The sequence below is a fragment of the Alexandromys fortis genome, unplaced genomic scaffold, assembly GCF_014885135.2.
Source record: "Alexandromys fortis isolate MF-2015 unplaced genomic scaffold, M_Fortis_MF-2015_v1.1 scaffold_0, whole genome shotgun sequence".
NCBI lineage: Eukaryota > Metazoa > Chordata > Mammalia > Rodentia > Cricetidae > Alexandromys > Alexandromys fortis.
The window spans coordinates 42,837,947-42,860,606 of record NW_026067949.1 but is presented as its reverse complement, the minus strand read 5'-3'; the positions used below and the strand labels follow the sequence as shown (position 1 = coordinate 42,860,606).

Below are 22,660 nucleotides of genomic sequence, written 5' to 3'. Positions count from 1 at the left end.
CTTGGAGTCAGACTGCTGGTTCTGACTCTATAAGAACTCTTGTTTCTTCCAAGCTAGCTCTGAACTGGATTGAGATTAACTCTCCCCGAAGTCCTGTTGCCTCTGACCTGGCAAGAACTGCAGTGGCTTCAGGACCTCATTTCTCACAGCTGCCTCACTTGGTGCCTCCAGCTGTGCAGATTTAACTTTACTATTACCTGGCTAACAAAGGCTCCAGGAGGCCAGAAACCCACAAAGACCTCTGTAGGGTGATCTGGGGGTGTGACTTAGGGAAGGTCAGAAATCGACAGACCTTTGTAGGATGATCTGGGAGTGTGGCTTAGAGGTCGGAAATCCACAAAGACTTCTTTAGGGTGATCTGGGGCTATGGCTTACTGGTAACGTACACATTTAGTACATGTAAGGTTTGACTTCTAGCACTACAAAAACACAAGCAAAAAGTGTCCTGCAGGTTGTCGGATCAACATACAAGGAAGGTGATTTGGCCTAGCTACTGTTTCCTACTTTAAAAAACCAAGAAACTGAGCCTTGGGGCACATGCCAAGGAATCGTGAGACCCAATTCTGACTAAAAAGGCTCTCCAAAAGCCATTTCTCATAGTACATATTAAAACACTCCTTAGCATATTCTTTGAAAATATGGCAACACCTAGAATTTCATAATTATCATGACTCCTTTTATTTCAAAACTTCAATATATTAGCCCTTAAAGTGAAACACATATATGTGATCTTCCTTGAATTATTGTATTGCCACACATTGTAGTTATGACACTGCTTTCACGTCTCCTAATTTACTAGGACACAAACAGGAACGGAAATAAGGAACAGAAACTTTAGATTATTTAGTCAATCATACTTTTATTTTTTCATAGTGATCTTTGCCAATTCCTAACAAAAATAAATAAAAACTAACAATAACTTGTAAATTACAGTCTCCTTCACTATTTTAAGGTACACAACTATCAAAGCTGATATTACCTACTAACAAATTGATACAATTCAGTTCTCCGACAACATTCATAGTCAAATAAGTTTTAGGTGAACGCAACTTTATGTTCCATTAGAATCTTTAAGAGAAACGTTATACCAGACTGGCTCTTCAAACTTACAAAGTGCAAGGACAGAGTGCAAAAGGGCAAGCAGAAAATTACACTGTGTTACATTCAACAGCATCGGGGGTGAAGAGCAGAGACCGCCTAGACATACATATTCTTCCAATAAAACTTCAAATGAACCCCAGAAACGCTGCCTATGCTCCTCTTCCTCCCATAGCATTAGAACAATTAGAAAAAAAAATTAGGCAGCAAATAAAACTTTTTTAAAAAAAATTCCGCAAAATAGAAATTGAAGCAAAAAAGTTTGGTGGGATGAAATGATTTAAAGGAAACTTTACTATTTTTATGACTGAAAGAAACAAAAATTAGACACTCGGGTGTGTCACATAATTGCTGGATACTTAATTAATCGCCACCTCTCAGCAGTTAAATTTATTTTGCTATCTTTTCCAGGACTTAAAAGTTAAATATTCGCTTTACCCGTGGTTTGATTTTTAACTGGGAGGGGAGGATGAAAATATGGAAGAAAGCGGTAGAGTTGTAGTGTGGGATGGAGGCTTTATGTAGCAAAAATCTCAGTTCTAAGACAAAATTGCAGTGTTGAGCACAGCGCATGAGGTCTTTGCTTACAGAGTGCATCTACTGGGTTATCTGATAGGTCTTGATGGGAGACTGTAAGGGATGCAGTTTTGCATCTGGAATTGCTATGTGTTCAATACAGGATGTGTATAGCCTTGTCGATGTTCCTGCGTGAGTGTGTGTATGTGCAATATAATGAGGAATACGTGTGACACATGAATTGATTGTACTCTTCTTATGCTCACTTAGCATAATCTTCACTAAAACAGTGACGTTTTCCAAACTTATGTTCACCCAAAATCTGTAATCTCCATCATACTATTTCATTAATAATATGTTTTTTATGGGACTACAGCTGTAGCCCAATGGTAGTGTTTGCCCAACATGTGTAAGGCTTTGAGTTTTATTCCCAGCTTTGAGATCAAATATATATATATATATATATATATATATATATATACATACATACATACATACATACATACATAAATATACATATATATCTTTCCTGAGATCTTTTTAAAAACATTTAAAGATATGCAAAGCTATTCCAAAGTTCTTGCATCAAATTCTGTGGTGTGGTGTGGTTGGAAATGCTCATAGAGGAGCAATATACCCATATCTAAAAGCCTTATTTGGCATCTGTAAATTAACTGGCTCTATTCTAGCTCAGTTCTTGGTGAGCTTTAAACTTTCATCTGGAGAAGTCAAGGTCACTTAACACAGGCCAGGTTTCTCTCTGTCCAGTTGGTACCAATGGGATTTAAAATGTGTTCTTACTCAGGACCTTAGACTTTAGCTAAATAAAATGACAAAGAAATATACCTTTAAATATCACTGACCTTCATTTGCCTTTGTCTTCTTAGAAGTAAATATGTTGGCTAATGCAGAAATAAACAGCTGTAGTTCTGCAAGGTGTGGCGCGGATGTATGCACAAGCGTGTGCACAGCAATGCAGTGTGCGTTCCTTCTTTCATCTGCTGCTTCCCCACATAGTAAGGCCTGGACTTTGGATGCGAGCTGTGTGAGCCTTCCAGGGTTTTCCATGAGTGGCTCCTTAGGGCAGGAATGTTTTCTTCCCTTGCACTCTAGAGGTCAGAGGCAACTCACAATGGCTTGGCTGCCCTAGCACATGCCAGGAAAAAGGTGGAGGAAGAATAGACTCTCCCTGGCCTGGAATGTGCTCCAGAGAGATTCCACCTAAGGTTGAGCCTTCGGTTAGGCAGCCTCCCAGGAAAGGCAAAGGCGTGCGGCAGGGAATCCCGAGGCAACCATACAGAATAAGTGAGTGACTCACAGACAGAGACCTACAGGCCGGGAGCAGAGACTAACTTCTCTCTTTCCATAAATGCAAACAAATGACAGGGAGAGGGCCCATGTTTTTAAAATGGAACTTTAAAATCTGAAATAAGGTATTTGCTGAACTAGTTGTCTGTGAAAATTCTCTTGAAACTAGGCATGGTAATGTGGGCCTATAATCCCAGAGCCAGGGAGGCTAAGGCAGGAGAATTGTCATGAGTTTGGAGCCACTCTGATCAAAAGAGTGAAACTCTGGGTTAAAAAAGAAAAACAACAACAACAGCAAAAAAAAAAAAAAAGCAAAACAAGCAAACAAAACCTCTTAAATATAAAATAAAAAGTACATTTCCATGTTAGACAAGATCTGACTAGCAACCCGCTGTATTTTAAAATTATGATTAATTTGATTTGGGATTCTGATTTAATCCTATAACAATAAATAATCTAAAATGGAGTTCAAATTTTCTTCAAATGTGGCTTTTCTGATTGATGTTCAAGAAGGACTTCACATTAATGATAAACGGGATACCCGTGCTTCAGGTTGGTTAGCACAGGCCTTGTCCTTGGCCCCTCTAGGCATGTCTGTACCAAATAGCAGGGATGCTGAGGAGAGATCCTCTCCAGGATTCGTTGGCTCACGGGTGTGGTGTGAGGCACACAAGTTGTGTTTACCTCCCCTTATTACTGTTTTAATACATGAAGTAATGGTGTCAACCTCTGTGCCAAGCCATGATATAGTCAAATCAGTTGTCACAGATCTGAGAAGCAGAAAATAAATTATTTACACAATTGATTTGACCTTATTATTTAGGCCCACCGGAATGGCACTTGCAACAGGCTGGGCATGGCTGACTCTGAGTGTAGCTCCAGCTCACTGAGCTTTGATGCTTTTCAATAAAGCATTTCACTCAGGAAATTCTTACAAAAATATCAATTTTCTTTTGATATTAAATACTTTACATATAATATATTAACAAATAGCCTGTCAAAAATAAAACACTTTCCAAATACATTAAAAAATAAACAGTTATTGACCTAACAGATGACCCAACATAAATATTATTAATATAATGAAATATTGACATTAACCAGGCATGCTATGCATCCCAGTTCAAAACTTCATGGTGATGTTCAGACTTGTGGCACCGGGGGGTCTCCGGAAGTTACTCTCTCATATTCCTTCTTTGATTTATTACTTTTTCGATGTTTGTACCTAGAAAAACACCAGAAAGGAAATAGCACTGTAACTAACAGATATAAAAACAAACTCTAAAACAAATACATGGACTCTCAGGGCACATTAAGAACAGGCATCTGATGGCATATGCCTTTAATCCCCAGCACTCAGGAGACAGATGCTCTGGAGATGGATCTCTGAGTTCAAGGCCATACTAATCCACAGAGTGAGCTCCAGGGCAACCAGGGCTACACAGAGAAATCCAGCTTCAACAAACAAAAGGGGGAGAGCATCCAAAATGACCAGAGCGACTCTACGTAGGTCAAGCAATGGAAAATCGAGAGACCAAGAGGGCAATGTCCTGCAGCCCATCCGGTTTGGTAAGAAATGGACATGAAACAGCTAACATGAAACCATTTTCCAAGGGCTTAACATGAGAACAAAGCTGGGAATGACAGGAGAAGTTCTCCAGTATCTTTTTCTATCAGTTTCTCTCAGCAGTATTGGGTTCTGTTACATCTAATTATTAGATGTATATAACCCGAATGGGTCTACTAGTATACCTTAAATCATCCCCAGGTTATATTTAAAACCCGATACAATGCAGAAGCTCTAAGATACCTGTTAGAGTGTGCTTTTTAGGTTCGGAACAGATACTATTTTCAAATTCTAATTAGGAAGATATTGTCATCAGATGGCTATTTAGAACAAAATTTGGACAGTGTTTTTCAGAAAAGATTTCAACAAACAATGTGTACCAACTTGAAACTAAGAAGTGTAAACTGGAAAGATTTTTGTGGGCCGGACTGTTTCATAAATCCAGTCAAATTAAAAACCCTGACAATCTTTAGTTATATATCCTCTCAGTTGCCATTTTGTGATAATATCACTGTAGGACAAGAATCCCAGTTATCACAGGATGACATTTTCAGTCTGTATTTTATAGAGAAATGAATATTTCCTATTTTGACCTTTATATGCATATAGGCAGGAAGTAAAGGTTAGCAATTTAATGAAGCCCGGGTGTAATGCAAAAGGGCAGTTTTGTAAATACCACAGTGCAGATTCCATCCTGTGCCACTCGTATTATGTTTAGATTTCAACCAGTTTGCAAGTCTGTTATTGGGTAGTTTAGAAACCAATGGGTAATAAAACAAACCAACTTACCATCTGCAGAAATAGTATATGGACCCAGCGGTGATGACAAAGAACAGGAGAATGAGAATCGCTGTCAGGGCGACGTATTCTTTGCTCAAGGGTTTGTGAACGGTGAGGAAGAAGTGTTCACACCGGACACCAGTATAGCCCACTTCACATCTAAAGAATGCAAAGGAAATCAATTATTTTTAAATGAAGCCATGTTATGAGTTAGTGCTATAAGAATTAAGTCTTCACTGCAATGAAGAAACCAGCAAAAAAATTTTAAAGTTATAAAAATGAATTCAAAAATTGAACTCAGAGTTGGGTCAACATTAATAAAATGCCTCCACACAGTGTGTAGGACAATCTGATATGGCCACTAAGGTACTGGTCACCTAGGAGGGTTGAGTTTTATGAGATTTTCCTTCTAATTAGTAGAATTGATTCTTAAAACAATAGCTTATAGGGGCTGGAGAGATGGCTCAGCGGTTAAGAGCATTGCCTGCTCTTCCAAAGGTCCTGAGTTCAATTCCCAGCAACCACATGGTGGCTCACAACCATCTGTAATGAGGTCTGGTGCCCTCTTCTGGCCTGCAGGCATACACTCAGACAGAACACTGTATACATAATAAATAAATATTTTTAAAAAAAAAAAAAAACAAAAAAAAAACAATAGCTTATAGAGAAATCCAATAAAGGTTCAGTTGCCATCGTAGTGAGAGGGGAGGCATCTAAAGTTCCCCTCATTGTTCTACACCCCAAATTATCTGTCCAGATGGAAATGTTATATTTACTTTCTAATTTCAAAAACGTAATAAAGTTTTTAATTGTATAAAAATAAAATACAATTCAACAGCCCGTAGAAATGTAGTAACTAAATACAAAAGGAGAGAGAGGACGGTGCAGACTCCAGGATCATCATCACGTGCCCACGTTACCTGCAGTAGTTTTCACTCATGTCCACCAGGTAGATGCACTGTCCGTGCAGGCAGTAGCCGTTCATGTCAGAGCTGCACTTGGTGATTGACACTTGTGCCACACGGGGATTGTCTTCCGTCTGAACTGTGACGAGAACGCGAAGTTCAATGACTTGTGTTACAGGGCTCTGAGTGCATGGCTATCCTTTAATAACAACAACCTCTGTACAACTTCAGCAGTCAGGTCAGAGGTCAGCAATGGAGAATTTGGGGGCTCTAGACATTACCCTACTTACTGCATTTCCCCAACCTAAAAACAGAACCTGAACACACAGCAGGCCCCCAAGCAATAAGCAAACAGCTTAACATAGAACAAACTAGAGGATTTAATTTTCAAAAGACAGACATACAGACAGGTTGGAGTACTCTTTCCTGCCCAAGTAACACAACAACAAAAAAGCAGTAGTGGAGGGAGGTTGACAAAATTCCAGAAAGCTTAGTGATGATGGACAAGAAAGAAGATAACCCAGGACAGCTCTTTGCTGTCCGTATTCAGCTGCGACCAAAGCATAGAGCCTTCCCTTGGACCATGTTCCCCTTGGGGAACAATGACTGCTCAGGGGTCACCATCAGTCACCTTTGTATTTCTACCTGAACACGATGCTGGTTCACACCAAGCACTCCATAAACGGTTCCTGAACGTTAGGACTAAAGTGGAAGAACATCTCTTCCTCTGACACGCTACAGCTGTGTACAAAACTTACACTTTCCTGTTTTTCATGGGAATCGTCCCTTCAAATACTCTCTAATAATGGCTCTATACTAATGGATTTTTCTTATTTTCTGTCTTTCTAAAACTCGATTTCTTAAAATCTATAACCACATGTCTTATTTTTCTCCCCTTGTTACTTCTTCGTGAAATTTCTCCAGATCTCTAGTTAACTATAAGACTAAAAATGGAGAGAGCAGGTGTCCTTTCCTTCTGCTTCTTCAGCTTGTATTAATATTTACATTTTTCTTTACAAATGTGAAAATCTCTGATGCTGCTTCCATGTCCTCAGGCTTACCTAGAGCTGTGCAGTTGTCCTCGGACTCTCCTGGGATGCATGATGGAATCACGGTTGTGCTGATAACCCCTTGGAGAAGGTAAAAACCTAGTTATGGAAGATAAAATACATAGTTAATGTATCAAGAAAAACAACTTCACTAAATTTCTATGTATCATCCCTATCGGTTGAGATGTTCTGTTTTAAGAAGTTAATTCATCAGACTGATAACAGAAAATAATTTATGGAAACGTTCATATAATTGAAAATAGGTGATATCTCTTGTAAATAGATTTTAATTTACAAAATAAAGTCTAGATAAAATGAGAATATCGCTGCTCTTTTTTGTTTGTGGAGATTAACTTTAGCATCCCCACAGATACCTAAGTTTGCAGCTGTTCAAATCCCTTTCCTAAACTGCTCTAGGATTTGCATATAATCTGAGATTGTTTCCTAGTGGACCTCAAATCATTTCCAGATTACATCTAAAATCCAATACAATACAGGTGCTATGTGATACCTGTTATACTCTGTTGTTTAGGTTCGGTACCTACACTATTTTCAAATATTTTGAACCCATGGATACAGGCGGGCCATCTCTATGTCTTATCTAATAATAAAGAAGAAACTGGTGAGCCATGCCAAGCTGTGCAAGCCCTAGCACTGATTATCTGTCAGCACCGTGAAATAAAAACAACTGTCTCATTCGGCAAAAAAGATGAAGGTTGGAAATTAGGTATCAGAATGACTCAAATCACTTCTGAATTGTGCAGGAAATGTGATAAGAAGAGCCTTCTAATGAGATACCTGGTTATGCAATAGTATTTTGCCTCTCCTGTTTAATCTTTGAGTATTTGCACTTCAAACTTCTTCCTGGCTTGTAGAAGTTACTATTATATAGTCAACGCCTATGTTGGAGGTAGGAGTAGCAGCAGCAATTGAGAAGCCTCAGTCACAAACCAGGCAGAGGGATTGTTTTGTTCATCTTATCCATGCTATCAGTGATGCTAAGGAAGACATTACTACCTCTATCAGACATTTAAAAAACCTCCTGAGCATGAAGAATTTAAATAACTTCTCCCAATGACACACATTAAATGGGTCACATGATAGAATTTGGAAATGGGTAATGATACTTGACTCTAATGAACACCACATGGAGCACATCAGGCTAGCGAAAGCAGAGTATTTTTTGCATCACAGATAAGCAAAAAGAATGGTAAAAAATATAATAGTGTGAAAAAACTTGATTTACACTAGTTGGACACAAATCTCACTTCCCCAACTCTCAATTTTTCTTACAGAGTTTTAGAGAGACTGAAATGGATTTTTCCCCAGAAATGCCTAATGTATCCGAGATTCCCATAAATATGCCCAACAGGCAACTTCTAGCCTCTAGTTTTAATTAACTATCCAGTTAGTGCCCTCTACTGGTTTACAGCAAGAGTATAAATTTCTATAAATGAGCGTTTAAATGCATCATTTAATTTATATGTTAAAAAATAGATTTTTTTTTCTTCATCAGAGGATCTTTGAACTTACCAACCAAATTGCAAATGGGGATGTTCTAAACAACAAGGCACAAATCAATAACCTCAGCCTCATGGTTTCTGGTGCCATTTTTCAAACTTGACACAACAATCCTGTTTCTGTTAAAGACTTGTGTATACTCCAGGTGGGACCAGAATGTGCGAATTCCACGTCTTACACAACGCCACTTATCAAGGTACCCCAGAAGACAAGACCTAAGGCATCTGTTTCACATTCTTTCGGTGGTTTGAAAGCACTGAAAGTTCTAGAAGCATCCTTCCCCCCATCACATTTCTCTGTGCACCATAAATTGCTTTATAAACCAAAATTAATGTTTCTTAAATGACTAAAAAGAAAAAAAGAAAACCGATGTCTGAATTTCACTGAGATGCAAACTGTTTTCCATGTAATTGAGGCTGGAGATGTGTGGTTTGGAGGAGGACCTGGGTTCTAGTCCACATTAGCTTTGTTCTCCTACTCAGTAGAGTTTTGCCATGCGATGTGCTGAAGAATTAAATGATTTAACCTAGACAGTCTTTTCAACACAAACTGGGCTTCTGGTTGAACATGATTTTATCCTTGACACACGCACACCCCACCTCCAACCCCGCACCCCCACTTCCCCACCCCGCTCAGTTCTCACGTGTACTTCATTAGTCAACAAAAAATACTGGAGGAGGTATTTCAAATCTCTCTCTAGGAAAGCACCTTTGTGTGTGCAGGGGTGGGGCATGGGGGGGACACTAGTTTCTCTGTCCAAGCCCTATTATCCATTATCCTCTATTTAGAAGTCACACAGGGCAGACAAGGTGCTGATGTCAAGAGGAGCATTTCCTGCTTAAAATTTCTTTCAGCTGCGACCCGCCCCTGCTGTAGGCTGCCGCTGATTGCAGCTGGGGCTGTTTAGTGTTTGGCTGTTGTTTGTTAAGGTTTTAAGAAATTGTTTGTCTTCCATCATAAGCTCTTAGTTGCTTGGGCCACAGGTGAAATATTTGTCTTTGTAGATTACGGAATGTTCAGCCCAGGGTGTGCCTCTGTGAACACTGGCCTCTCCTGGCCTGTGATGTCTGCGTGGGGCTTAGGACAGTTTCTGTGAGACTCGCTAGGAGAATATTTTGCAGATGAAATCGTGCATAATCATACTAAAGTGTGGGATTGCACTCAGTCACAGACATGTAAGAGCAGTGAACAGCAGAAACGGGTCTAGATCATCTATTTCAGTAGACCACTGAACTGATTTAAAGCAGGGGTCCTCGCTGGTCTCCAGCTGTGGCTGCCACAAAGCTTTGGCAGCTGGAACAGAGGAGTAAATGCGGCGATGAGAAGGTGGGATAGCCCACCGCAGAGGACTGTCAGAGCCTTACCTGTTGCCTTTGCAAAACTTTTTAACCATTGAGAACTGGACCTAGAGCATCGCCCATACTAGGCAAGCATTCCATCATGAAGCTACAGCCCCAGCCCAGCAGTGATAGGTGCAAAGAGTAAGTTGTGGCATCCTATCTGCTCAGTTCCTCAGTCTTACGATTTTTGTTGATATAAACCAGTATAACAATCTATGGTTCAATTGGAAATGCTGTACTTAAGTTTTTGATCCCTTACAAGGATTCCTGCTAAGAAAGTATTTCACTAGGTTAATATATTAGTTTTTGATAATATCTGTGGCAAAATCTGATGTGGTGACAACAATGACACTGGTTGCTAAGATCCCGAGGAAGTCCCTGCAAAGTGATATGGGGAGATGGCCCATGACACTGGTGCTCAGGATTTCAGCTTCACTCTGAAAAGCAAAGACCAGCATCACTTCAGGAGCTATTATCTGGGTCACAGCTCCAAGTGGGTTAAAGAATGTGATGTCCCTGTTCATCTCTCCCTTCACCTTTTGGTGGTTACCTTTCAGTGAAATCTCAGATATGCCAGCAGGAAGTGGAGCCACTGACTCACAGGATGCAATTCGCCTCTTCCCCATGAGTCAGGCAGGGCCCAACCTACACCCTTGGGCAATGATGGGGACCCTGCGTGTGTGCGTGGGAGAGTCTGAGTACGCTCACCGGAATGGGGATAACCCTGACTGCCACCGGCCCTGGAGTGCTGGGACCTGTTGCCCAACATCAAGCAGAATACCAGACACAGAAAAATGTCCTCCAGTTTCTTCTGACCCGCTTCCTAGTGATGACATTGAGGAGCGGGGGACAGGGGTGGGTGATCATCAAGAAGACCCAATACAGAGGAAGCGGGGATTCCGTGACTGGAAGAGAAAACCATTCCCAAGCCTCAGGCAGAAGAAAACATAGCTTCTATAGAAAACAATCAAGCAAATAAAATCGGGACAAAATAAATGATGTTAATGAATGAGAGGTGTTCCCCTTTTTTCCCCAATGAAATCTTTCAGAAGATTTAGACCAGAACAGCAAACTCACTATGAATCACGGTATTTGTCTGGCTCAAACAGGTAGCCGAATCCGCTATGAAACCCTTCCCAGGGTGACACTCTCTGACCTGTTCTGGAACTGTTGGGTTTTATGCCTTCTTTCAGGGTATGACTATAGGACTTTTTGGTAACAGTCAACTATTGTATCACATGCGCTTCGAAGACATGAAGGGAGTGAAGAAACTATTTTGTTGTTGTTTTAATTTCACTGTTTGATAACAATACCTTGCTTTTTCTTGCTTAAAATAACAAAAATATGTCGAATTGGGTCATGAAAAGATCTGCTTCCTATACTTTCAAGTAACAATCTGTATTTCAGACAAAATGTGTATGTATGTGTGTGTGTATATATATGTGTGTGTATATATGTGTGTATATGATGTGCTTATATGTGTGTATACACATATGTGTGTATACATATATTTTATAGCCTTGTTTTATACAATCACTCTATTCCCACAATTTTTAATTGTTAACCTTATATTTAAGCATCATTTAAATCTAAATGTAAAAAAAATTCTATACTTGAGATAAAACAGCCCAAGAGATTGATACGATACAAATATCTAAATATTTCCTTTAATTTTGAGTTTTAAAAGATCCAAGAAATTTTCTTGGCAAGTGTCAAAGAAATATTTAATATACCATTTTGTAACTGTATACATTAATTTTTGTTGCATAGTTTCTGTAGGAACTGTAAAGCACACTTTTAAAGTGTTTATGTATTTGACTTATCATATGATACACTAAAGTGATTCCAGCTGAGAATGAGTTTAAACACAAAGGAAAAATCAAGTGTTTTGCATGGTACTTAGTAGATATCTCATTCATAATGGAAGTGTCTCCATTAGGCAAGGAAATACTGGGAACTGGTAGATAGGGGGTAAAATATTAATCTTGCTGTTTAGGAGCTTTATGGCTTAGAATTCTAAAGATGGGACATGGTTCTCCTAAGAGTAGGAAATGAATCTATAGAGTATTATTTTAATTGTATTGGGATTTTCTCCTTGAGATAATCTAACATGGGAAGACTCTTTACAACCGTTTGCAAATGTACTTCCTCCCATCTTGCTTCTACCATCATTGATTCAGACCAGAGGTGTAAATCTTTATTTTGAAAGAGAAACCTTGTGAAGGATCAACAGCAGCATTCTAGTGTCTGTCATTTGGTGTCGTTTTATTGCAGTGGCAGTGATGACCGAAGCTTTGAGTATTTCACGACATTTTTAGAAGCATGCTAACCAACTTGCCAAGCATGAATCTTTTCTCAAGGATAAAATTTTAATTAGTGAACACACAGAGACATACACACCAACATGCACAGTTACATCCACACATACAAGAAGAGAAGAGAAGAGAGCACGCACGGACACACACAATGACTATTCACAATGTCATTTAAACACACTTTGATGCTGTCTTAGAAGATAAGTTCTTTCCATGTAACTCAGGCTGGCCTCAATCTTTCAAACCTCCTACCCTAGTCTATCAATTCCTAGGAATACAGGAATGTACTATTGTATTGTATCTAGTCATGAAAGGGTCCTTTACACAATCTTGAAGGTATTCATTTTTACCCAGAGAATCTACCTAATATAAGTATATATTGGAAGATGCTGAAGACTCCGCCCTCATGAAGATGCAGTTTGTGAATGAATGGACCAGATTCACATTGGAAAACTTGACTTCAATGAGAGGCACATGCTCAAGAAGGTTTTAGCTAGAAGGGGAGGAAGGCAGTTCACCCCATGCTGTTTTCTAGTTGATTACAAGAATGGAATGATATTTAATTAACACATGTCTACTGAGCACTTTCTATTCCCGAGACTTTGAGCAAGATGGAGAAAGAAAGAGACAAAGTTCCCGTCCTTTACAAATTCAGTGGAATTCCATACCTAGGATTAAGACAAAGAAAGCAGAGAGACACAAGGAATGCTAAGTACTAAGAGAGAACATACCAAGTTTGCAGGATCTTTCCCATGTGCAGAAAGCAGTGAGGACAGAAGGGTTATGGCAATTGTGAGTGAAGGCACGAAGGAAAGCCTCAGTGACTGGATTTCAGTCTGGAGGTCATGCATAACCTATATCTATGTTTGGGGTCTGGGGAATACAGATCCTGGCAGAGTAAAGGAATATAGAAGGAGCCTGTGACACCTATTTGAAAGCCAAATGAGATATTGTGTATGTGGAAACCTTTGACATATTCCAAGGAAGCAATATGGAATGAAAAATGGAAAATCAGGGATTGTTATTAAAGACAGGCAGAAACGGTCAAGAAAAGAGAAAAATAAGTTGGCGGAAAGGGGTAACTTTAGCATTCTGGAAGGGCAGGGGTGTAACAGGAAGAGCAGGGGAATAGCTGTGCCATGACTGAAGAAAGCTCTCAGAGCCCCTGTGTGAATGGGATTCAAGTGCCGCTAAAACCAGCAATAGACATTGCTAAGCTGATGGGCTTTGTGGTGCCGACGTCAAACAGATAATTGCTCAAGAGCTCTGTCACGACACTCCCAAAGGTGACTTTTAAAACACTGAAGTTGGTAACTAGATTGGCACTATCTATAAAAGTTCTTTGTCTTGGTAATTCAACCTGTGAATTATGGGTGACAATAAAAAATATATTAGACCAGTGGTTCTCAACCGGGACCAATTTTATTAGCCAAGGATGTTTGACAAGGTCTAGAGGGGCTTATGATTATCACAGTAGGAGCTGCTACTGACATCTAGCAGGTAGCATCCTGGTTTGCTGCCAAACACCCTGCAATGCTCAGGACAACCCACCACAGAGAATTAGCCCGTCCATATCTGTTGTGTAAGTATCAAAAATCCTTCACCAGACTCCCCCAGATACAGGCTCCAGCTCTAGCTCCATTCGTTTTATCCCCATACTAAGAATTTCCTTATCCCTAGAAACAGAGAGCAGGGAGTGAGGTCAGCTGTGTGGATTAGATTGCTCCTCACTCTCCTATGGACTGTCATCATCCAGTCTTATCCCTGCTCAATTCCCCCTTCTTCATTCCCTCACTGCTTCTTCCCTCCTCTCTCTCTGTCTCTGTCTCTGTCTCTGTCCTGTCTGTCTCTCTGTCTGTCTCTCTCTCTTCTTACTCTCTCCCTCTCCACACTTACACTCCTAGTACAGTTTAGGTGAAGTTGGGTAGGCATATTCTCAGTAATAAAGTCTATAACAGAGAAACAGGGAGACAAGGAATGGGAGGTTATACTAGACTTAATCTCAAGCTATCTTCTGTCTCAGGTACACATCTAAAGAATCACTGGGTATAGCAAAATGTAGTGCTGAGAACTGGATAAGGCTTCAATCTAATTATGAACCCAACCACCACCGATACCTATCGTAACCCGTTACTTCCATCATGTTTCCACTAATCCTGTTCAAATACAGACTTAGTATGAGGTATGATGAGCACAGCACCAGAGGAGCAGGTGTGCACGAAGGCAGCACGTGTCCTTCATCACTGAGCCCGTCAATTAGAATCTATAAAGTTCTAATGCACAATAAATGTGTATGTGCACACAAGCTTGTGTGTCAATAATTTTCATATCTCATATTTATAATTCACAATTTTGACCCCAGAGGCTACGCGCTAACATTCTTTTTCAGGGGCAGACATCAGATGAGCTTGGATATTAGAAATAGTATACTAGTTAATTAAATTATTACTTTAAGCTAGAATGTAACCGAGCCTTTGACTACTTTGTAACTAGACACCCAGACTTACAAAACTGTATTGCCAGAGGACACTGATTACTTCTCCCCCCCCCCGCCCCCGAATGTTCCAGGATTGCACTTTGGTACCAAGGTGATGGCTGTCAGGGAGCCTTCCTGTTGTCTTTCAGGTCAATGTTCCTAACAGCAGTTGTGGCCATATTAATAGACAATTTGCATACTCCTATATTTAGAGTGCAAATGAAGAAGCCACACCTGCATTTCCAGTCTCCTTAGAAAGAACTCTTCACATCTGCATCCCTTCTCAGGAAATGCACAAAACTGGGCAGAAAAAAATCCACAATTGCACAAAGACTCGAGGAATAAAAATGTAAGACCATCTCTTCTTGCCTACCTTCCTTAGTATATGTTTTGTAAAGCAAGAGGGAAAAGACTAGACAGCGTTGATGACTATTTCATAGTGAAGCGTATATCTAATAATTCTGTGGGAAAATATGAATATTATATAAAAAAGGACTTTCTCAGCTCAGGTTAAAAGGATAGACATGTGTTTTTTCTGCTTGGTTTTGCACCAGCAGGAGTCAGAAAGCCCACTCAGATGTGCAAGCTGTACTTATGACAGGTTCCAAGCCTTGGGACAGCCCTAGTCAACCTTGGAGTTTCTCTGCTACTTCCTGCCATTTTGATTATTCCCACGAGCCTTTGGACCACTGGCTGCTTACACCTCCTAAAGAGTGACCTTAAAATTTGATTTTGCCCCCAGTCTCGAAGTCTTTGTAAGGTAATTGATTTCTCTGAGTCTTAGTGTCTGCCGTCATATCTGTCTTATTCCGTGTTTATTTTTTTGAGGGGGGCGGGGGGGGGTAAAATGAAGTAATTAGGGTTGAAAATGCTGAACAAAAAATGTGGCTGGCCCACAGCAAGCATTTGGGAATAGCTAGCTTTTGTCCCTCCTCCTGGATTTGGACTCCAGCACTGAACTAAACACTCCAATTATCTAAGCTGCCCATGTGGCAAGACAATGCAGAAGTCACCTGGGGTACTGAGGTCCAAATCCAGAAGAGGGAGAGCTGTCAGCGTACTTTCTGCCCAGGTGTGTCTTTTCGGGGCGATAATACACTCTCATGCCAACAGAAGGCAAGCCCATTGTCTCACTGAGATTCTGCTTCTCATCTTTTCAAGAAAGACCATTTCCTCAGCTTAATTCTCTCACCATGTAGTGGAGCCAGAGCAAACTTTTTCACTCGTAAGTAGCCTCCCAACCCCATTCGGATCAAGCATCCCTATACATAACCGCAGAGTTCAAAATGAAAACACCTCTTCCTCTCTCTAGAACAATCACAAGGTCAGAAGGATAATTTAGCTGTAAAATTACAGATTATTAATAAAATCATCCCTAACTGGGCTATTTCCATCTTTTACGTTAATGTTCCTTTAACTATAACTGCTTAGACCTTCGCTCTCACAGCTTATCGTCTATTTTGTAAGGGAACTTGGGTCAGTTTCCTCTTGCATAAAACAAGAGCATTGATATCAAACACTTATAAAAGATAATAGCAGTTGGATGACTGGAGGTACTCGAAACTTTGTGCATTGGGGATAGATGGTAGAACTTTACTCTCATAATCATAAACTCATAGACATTCCACAAAAGCAATAAAAGGACACTTAAATCTAAAATATCACTTTCCTTTGAGGGCCAAAGTCTGAGATAGCTAGGCAATCTTTTCTTTGGGGAAGGGAGATCACAGATTCCGACATTATAAGTGGCCTTGTTTTTATTGTTTTTTTTTCTGTATGCTTTGGAGTCAAACAATAAGACCTGCATACCAGACTAGAGTGATACACCGTAGAACTTCCAACAGGAACTTTTCTAGTGGCCAGAAGTATCTCAACAGACTGGGAAAACAGAAACTGACCTAGCTCATTTGGAAATGGGCTTGGCCGCTGATGAAATCGGTGAACTATAATTAAGCACTGCAATAAAGAGCTAAGCACTTTCATGACAACAAAAACACACACAACACACACGCACTAGGTGGGTAGCAACAGGTTATTCAGAGGCTCTCGCTGTCTCGCATTAGAATATTCACCGAGGTGCATAGAACAGACACTTGCATTGTTCTGAAACACCTCGCAGGTGGAAAAAAAGAAAAGAAAAAAAAAACCACTACACCATTGTGACCTTTAGGCTCATTTCTAACTTGAGGAAAGACTGCCACCCTTCTGAGTTTCTCCTTCTCACAGAGACCTCAAAGCAAAGGGCAAAGCGGCATTGTTTACGGTGACTCTTCTGGCAAGACATTCTCAGTTCTGTTTTGGCAGAAACCACAGATCCAGTTTCTACTTGGGTTCTTGCATTTAGACGTGTAAGCTCCAACTATGCATAGCACGCACTCATTAGGGCTCCCAACCCCTGTAAGGCATGTCGAAATAATAATTTAACTGTCACATCCTGCACAGATAAATGTGTCTTAGGAGAATTTGTCTCACTGCAAGTTCAGGAAGAAGGTGAGACCGGCAGCTTTTTATTTCCTTATTAAAATGTTCGTGTATTGGGAAAGTTCATATCTAACTCTAAAACCATCTGGCATTTAAGAAATTAGGGGAAAAGGATTAAATGAAATAAAGCAAAAAAATGAGAATTTTACAATGGGATCTCCCTGACTCTTGGGCCCCTGTCCCCAAGAGCTAACTCATCTCAAGCAAGCAAACTACCAATAAAGGAGAAACCGCCTTTCTAAATTAGAAGCTTCTGGCAGGTAGCCTCAAGCATCGATTGCCTGAATCCCCTGGGAAGGTAAGTGCTGCTTGGGGAGCTGCAGGTGAAAGTCTGGTGGCAGCTTCCTTATGGACCTGCTAGGGTCTCTGGGGCTTCAGCACCCTGCAGGCATGCACACAAGCACACATCCCAGAGGCCCCTGGTTGGAAGCAGGATCCTTTGTGCAAAGGTTTCTAGTGGGTTGGGGCTGAGCCAATCTCTCTACCTGCCCAGCTCCGAGAAAGTAAATCATCATCTATCAGAGGTGCTTTCTATACCTTTGCTGTTCTAGCAGCACAGCATTTTCCAAAGAAGAAAGACAGAAAGAGAGAGAGAGAGAGAGAGAGAGAGAGAGAGAGAGAGAGAGAGAGAGAGAGAGAGAGAGAAAACATTTTCAACTTCCTTTTTATATTTTGCCCAGTAAAAGAGAGATTAATTCACACGGAATAGTGAATTTATCAATGAAATGCAGTTTTGACATCCATCCATCCCCCACCTCTCCAGTCTCGCCAGCGAGAGAGATAGACTCACAGAAGACATCCTCTTAACACAGAGTGCATTTGAACCTGGTGAACAGCTCCGTACTTGTCCTATGACAAATGCACGGGGCCGTTCCCTTCTCTTTGAGACTGCGAGGGCTTACCCAGGCAGAGCAGCGCCGTGACTCGAGCGGCAGAGAGCGTCTCCATCCTCCTCCCTCTGGGCAGTTTGCAGAGTGCGGGCGGGCGGGCGGGCGGGAGCCAGGAGCCTGCTGCTGAGCTGGATGGAGTTGGGCTGACCCAGGGGCTGGAGCCGACCAAGTAGCTGTGACTCTGCGCCGCCGCCAGGCAAGTGAGCTCAACTGCCTGGCTCGGTGACCTTTATAAGCCTGGGGAGGGGCACGAGGACTTACTAGCGGGCTGTCCAGGGTTTCCCAATTGGGGCTCCCGGGGGAGGAGTGGTGGCCAGCTAAGGACTGGCCAGATGTCATCCTCCCTCTCAGCAACACCTGAGAGGAGGGTTTGAGGAATGAATGTCCTTCTAGTGTGCCTGGGACTACTCCCCAAATTTTTCCATCCTCCCTGTCTTCGGACTCAAGCGTGAGCAGGTGGGGAGCTTGGACCAGATGATTGGTTCACTCCATGGGGTCATCTGCCGGGTAGTGGGTGGCTTTAGGTCCTGTGGGTGACTGTTGCAGTCAGGGCTGGTGTTTCCAGCACATAGTTTTGGAGAGCTGCCTGTGTGACTTGCCCATTTAGGGCCGGAATAACTCCCTGTTTGGGAACATACTTGAAGCTTGTCAGTGGCTACAGAGCCCTGCTCCTATTCAAATGCCCGGAAATGCCTCTCGCATTCACGCCTGCCTTCTTTCTCAGTCCCTCGGCTTCCCACATGATTCAGACATTTATTACTCCAAAGTCTAGTAATTATGAAGAAAGCCCTATATTGTTTTTCGTTCTGTCCTATTTGCTATCTCTCAGCAAATTTTTTGAGTTGACAACTCTAAACATGGCCTCAATCCAGCATTCCTTCAAACAACACCTTCTGGTGACTTCTCCGTGCCTTTGGAAGAAGGCCTGTCTCCCATGTGAACTGAAACAGTCCTTACCTCAGCTCTCACCAACTTGCCAGACAAATCGGCTCACCTACTCCAAGCTGGACAACTCAGTACGTGTCTGCTTCTTAGTTTCCTTCCATTGTTGAAGGAGTCTTACTTGGGGGATCAACTGCTCTTTATGAGGAACTAGTCCAGCCTGGGATGCTTAAATCCATCAGAATCTCTTCAGGTCGAGGTTACCTTTTTCCTAGATTCATAGAATTATATGGATAGGGTCTATAGTGAATCATCTTTGTACACTTAGGCTTTTTATTTTCACATCTGTTCAGACAGATGTTTGTTGTGTTGTTGTTTTACTTTTTGCTTGTTATATTGCTCTGGAAGGCTTAAGAATTTTTCACACAAGGAGATTGGGGTGGAAAATGAACCCTGAATGGTTTTGCCTAATAACTTGCTTGATTTTCTAGCTCAAATTAGAAAAAGAATTGTTTTTAAATTCTTTTCCTTGTTATTCTCTCTCCCTTCAGTCAAGGTCTTTGATGTTTACAAACTTTGTTGTTGGAAAGAAATATTGCATTCTTTTAGTGGTTAAGATTGAGGGCATTTGAACGAAATCCTTGAGCAGCCTTCTCAGTCTCTCTAGCTTGGCTGGCAGGGGAAGGAGAAGGAAGAGTAGCTAACCCATGCAGAAGCTAAGCAGTGTGTTTATTTAGTTAGCTTAGTATCCAGAAAACGTTAATGTTCCCTGGAAGGACCGACTCCTGGAGGCAAGCGCCCGTGCTTAGGAGGTGTTTTTTGGTAGTTGATCAATATTTATGACTTCAGAGGAATCCATGAACAGTAGACTAGAGATGAGCAAGCTTTCTCTGCTGGTCTGAATCTGTCGGGAAGGCAGATGGCAAGAGGCTTGCAGGGATTTCTCTTGGACACAGCCATGACTCCAGCTGAGTAAAGTAACATTGGTAATGGGTTGTGGCTTTGCGGTCAGTTGATAGGAGTCATATTCTGTAAAATGCAATTAGAAGAGACTTGGTTACAAAGTGGCATTGGCCCTGCAGATTAGAGCTGCAAATAAAAGTAGCACAAGGGCCTGAGGAACAAAAGCAAAAACTAGAAAGAATGGGTCATCGACTTGGATCCTCAGCTTCTCCTGGTGACTCAGGCAGATGCTTGCGAGGGAAGAGAGGAACTCACTCATTCTGGCTGCTGTTTTCTTCCAGCAAATGGAGTGCTGGGCCTTCTGTTCGAACGAAGGTGGGAGAGTAATGGGGTCACGCCGGCAGCACTGGGCAAAGGGCAGTTCTGTGGCGTCATCTACAGAGACGGTTTTCCACTCTACGGCTGATGCCTGCACGAGGGGAAAAATCCTCACAGGTCTCTCAGAATTTTCCACAGCACGTGCTCTTTAGCCAGCTGGCTCCAAACATGGTGTGAGGAAATCTTTCCTTTATTGGTTCTGTGTTTACTCAATTTTGTAGCCATCACTTTTCGAGAATGACTCCACCATGACACATCAGGCACACTTGCCACTCACTGCCTCCGCAAAATAGCATCCGACTTTTTCTAGATAATTAGCAACGATTTTTATTCATCGTTCATTTAAATATATATGCACATAGTATCAGAATGCAATCATATTTCCTCTTCAAGACACAAAATGTTTTTGAAGGCATGCAGAATAGTTGGAGAACAAAATAAACTCGTAATTTTTCAACTAACGAATAACTTTAAAACATCAGCCAAATAAGTAATTCCAATTTGATACATATGTGAAATTATTTCTAAGAGATTAATAGACTTAATATAATTTACAGATTATATATATATACATGTTTAATATTGCTTAAATACATTGAATTTTTAATGTGATTAGTAAATGTGTTAATTTTTAAAAGATACCAAATTCATCATGGCATTGTAGCATGTACTTTTATTCTTAATTAAGTTTGCTCATCGTTTCATATGTGTACTCTGTCCTCTCACCCTCTCTTAACTCCTTCCTGGACCCTGTAACTTGTCTTCTTTCCGATAATTCAGTTTCTCACATTTCTGTCTAAGTGATCAGTTGACAAATATCTAGTCTGTTTCCATTTCATAGTTCCTGTGTGTTCATCAGCAAGAACAGGTCTCTCTCTCTCTCTCTCTCTCTCTCTCTCTCTCTCTCTCTCTCTCTCTCTGTGTGTGTGTGTGTGTGTGTGTGTGTGTGTGTTATGCCCAAGGTGGCATAGTTAGTTTACCACTTAGTTTTATTTCTGTTTTTTGCAAAACCTCCAGACTGATTTCCAAAGCAACTGCACTAGTTTCTGTTCCCACCAGCCATGTATAAAGGTTCCTGTCTCACCCATGCCAGCGTTTGTTCTTATTTGATTTATTAACGACAGCTCTTCTGATAGGAATGAGGTACAATCTGAAAATGCCTTAGATCTGCATTTCCCTGAGGGCTGATGATGTTGAAAATTGTAAGTGATCTCTAGTCACTTGTATTTACTCTTTTGAAACCTCTTTGTCCAGTCACGCAATCCATTTTTCTACTGAGTTATTTATTCTCTTAATGTTTACATTCCAACTCCTTTTGTACTCTAACCATTAATCCTCAGTTCAGCACATAGCTGCCTGAGACTTCTTCTTTCCTCCTATGGCTGCTTCTTCACCCAACTGTATGCTCTGCCATATAGAAGCTTCTTGCTTTTATAAGAGGTGCCTTACCTCCAGGGTAAAAGTTCTCCAAAATGGGGGCAGAGAGAGCCCAAGGCCAGATGGACTCACCAAAATTCTACCAGAAATTCAAAAAAGTATTAACACCAATGCTGCTCAATTACTACATGAAGTAGAAAAGGAAAGAAAACTCCATTCAGTACTCCTTTAATGAAGCCAGCAGCATTACACTGATATCAAAGCCAGATAGAGATAAAAAGCATGAAGGAAAGAAAAGATAAATTTACACCATGATCTTCCTGCTGAATACAAATATCCAGATACAGAGTGTCCCAATAAAATGCTTGCAAACCGAGTTCAAGATCAAAAAGATTGTTTATCATGATCAAGTTGGCTCAAGAAACCAATAAATATTATTTGTCACATAAATGCACTCAAAGACAAAAATTACATCATCATCTCAATAGCCTTTGATATAATTCAATATCTTTTCAGAATAAAAGTCATGGAGGAACTAGGAATGAGGGAACATTCCTTAATATAATAAAGGCTTTATATGCCAAAGCTATCACCAGCCTCGTGATAAATGGAAAAGAACCCAAATCATTGCCACCAAGATCAGAAACAGGACAAGCATGTTTTCTCTCTCAGTCTCTGCCATTTAGTGCTTGAGGTCTGAGTTAGGCAAGAAATAATAGAGGGCATGCAAAAGCAAGCACAATTGGAATAGGATAGAAGAGTCACATAGAAGCCCGTAAAGCTATAGCTGCTCGCTTTTTGACAAAGATGCTAAAAATGCATGTGGGAAAGATGTATGATTAAGTGTGTGTGTAATTATGATGATATAATATAT

At 40.8% G+C, this 22,660-nt stretch overlaps 1 protein-coding gene across 1 annotated transcript; it reads right to left on the bottom strand.

Annotated features, from left to right (window-relative positions):
• Positions 1 to 845: 845 nt before the first annotated feature.
• Positions 846 to 18,510, bottom strand: Ereg (epiregulin). The gene is made up of 5 exons (XM_050150288.1): positions 18,259 to 18,510; positions 7,236 to 7,322; positions 6,190 to 6,313; positions 5,279 to 5,428; positions 846 to 4,147 (listed from the first exon to the last, which is right to left on the bottom strand). Exons 1-5 carry the CDS (start codon positions 18,302 to 18,304, stop codon positions 4,066 to 4,068), a joined length of 489 nt encoding a protein of 162 aa, XP_050006245.1. The 5' UTR covers positions 18,305 to 18,510; the 3' UTR covers positions 846 to 4,065.
• Positions 18,511 to 22,660: the final 4,150 nt, after the last annotated feature.

Excerpts from the sequence above, each read along its gene's own strand:
- Ereg (XM_050150288.1), bottom strand. The coding sequence starts at position 18,304 with ATGGAGACGCTCTCTGCCGCTCGAGTCACGGCGCTGCTCTGCCTGG. Across the intron at positions 7,323-18,258 it reads CACGGCGCTGCTCTGCCTGG|GTTTTTACCTTCTCCAAGGG; the intron begins GTAAGCCCTCGC and ends TTCCATAACTAG. Across the intron at positions 6,314-7,235 it reads GGACAACTGCACAGCTCTAG|TTCAGACGGAAGACAATCCC; the intron begins GTAAGCCTGAGG and ends TTCTCGTCACAG.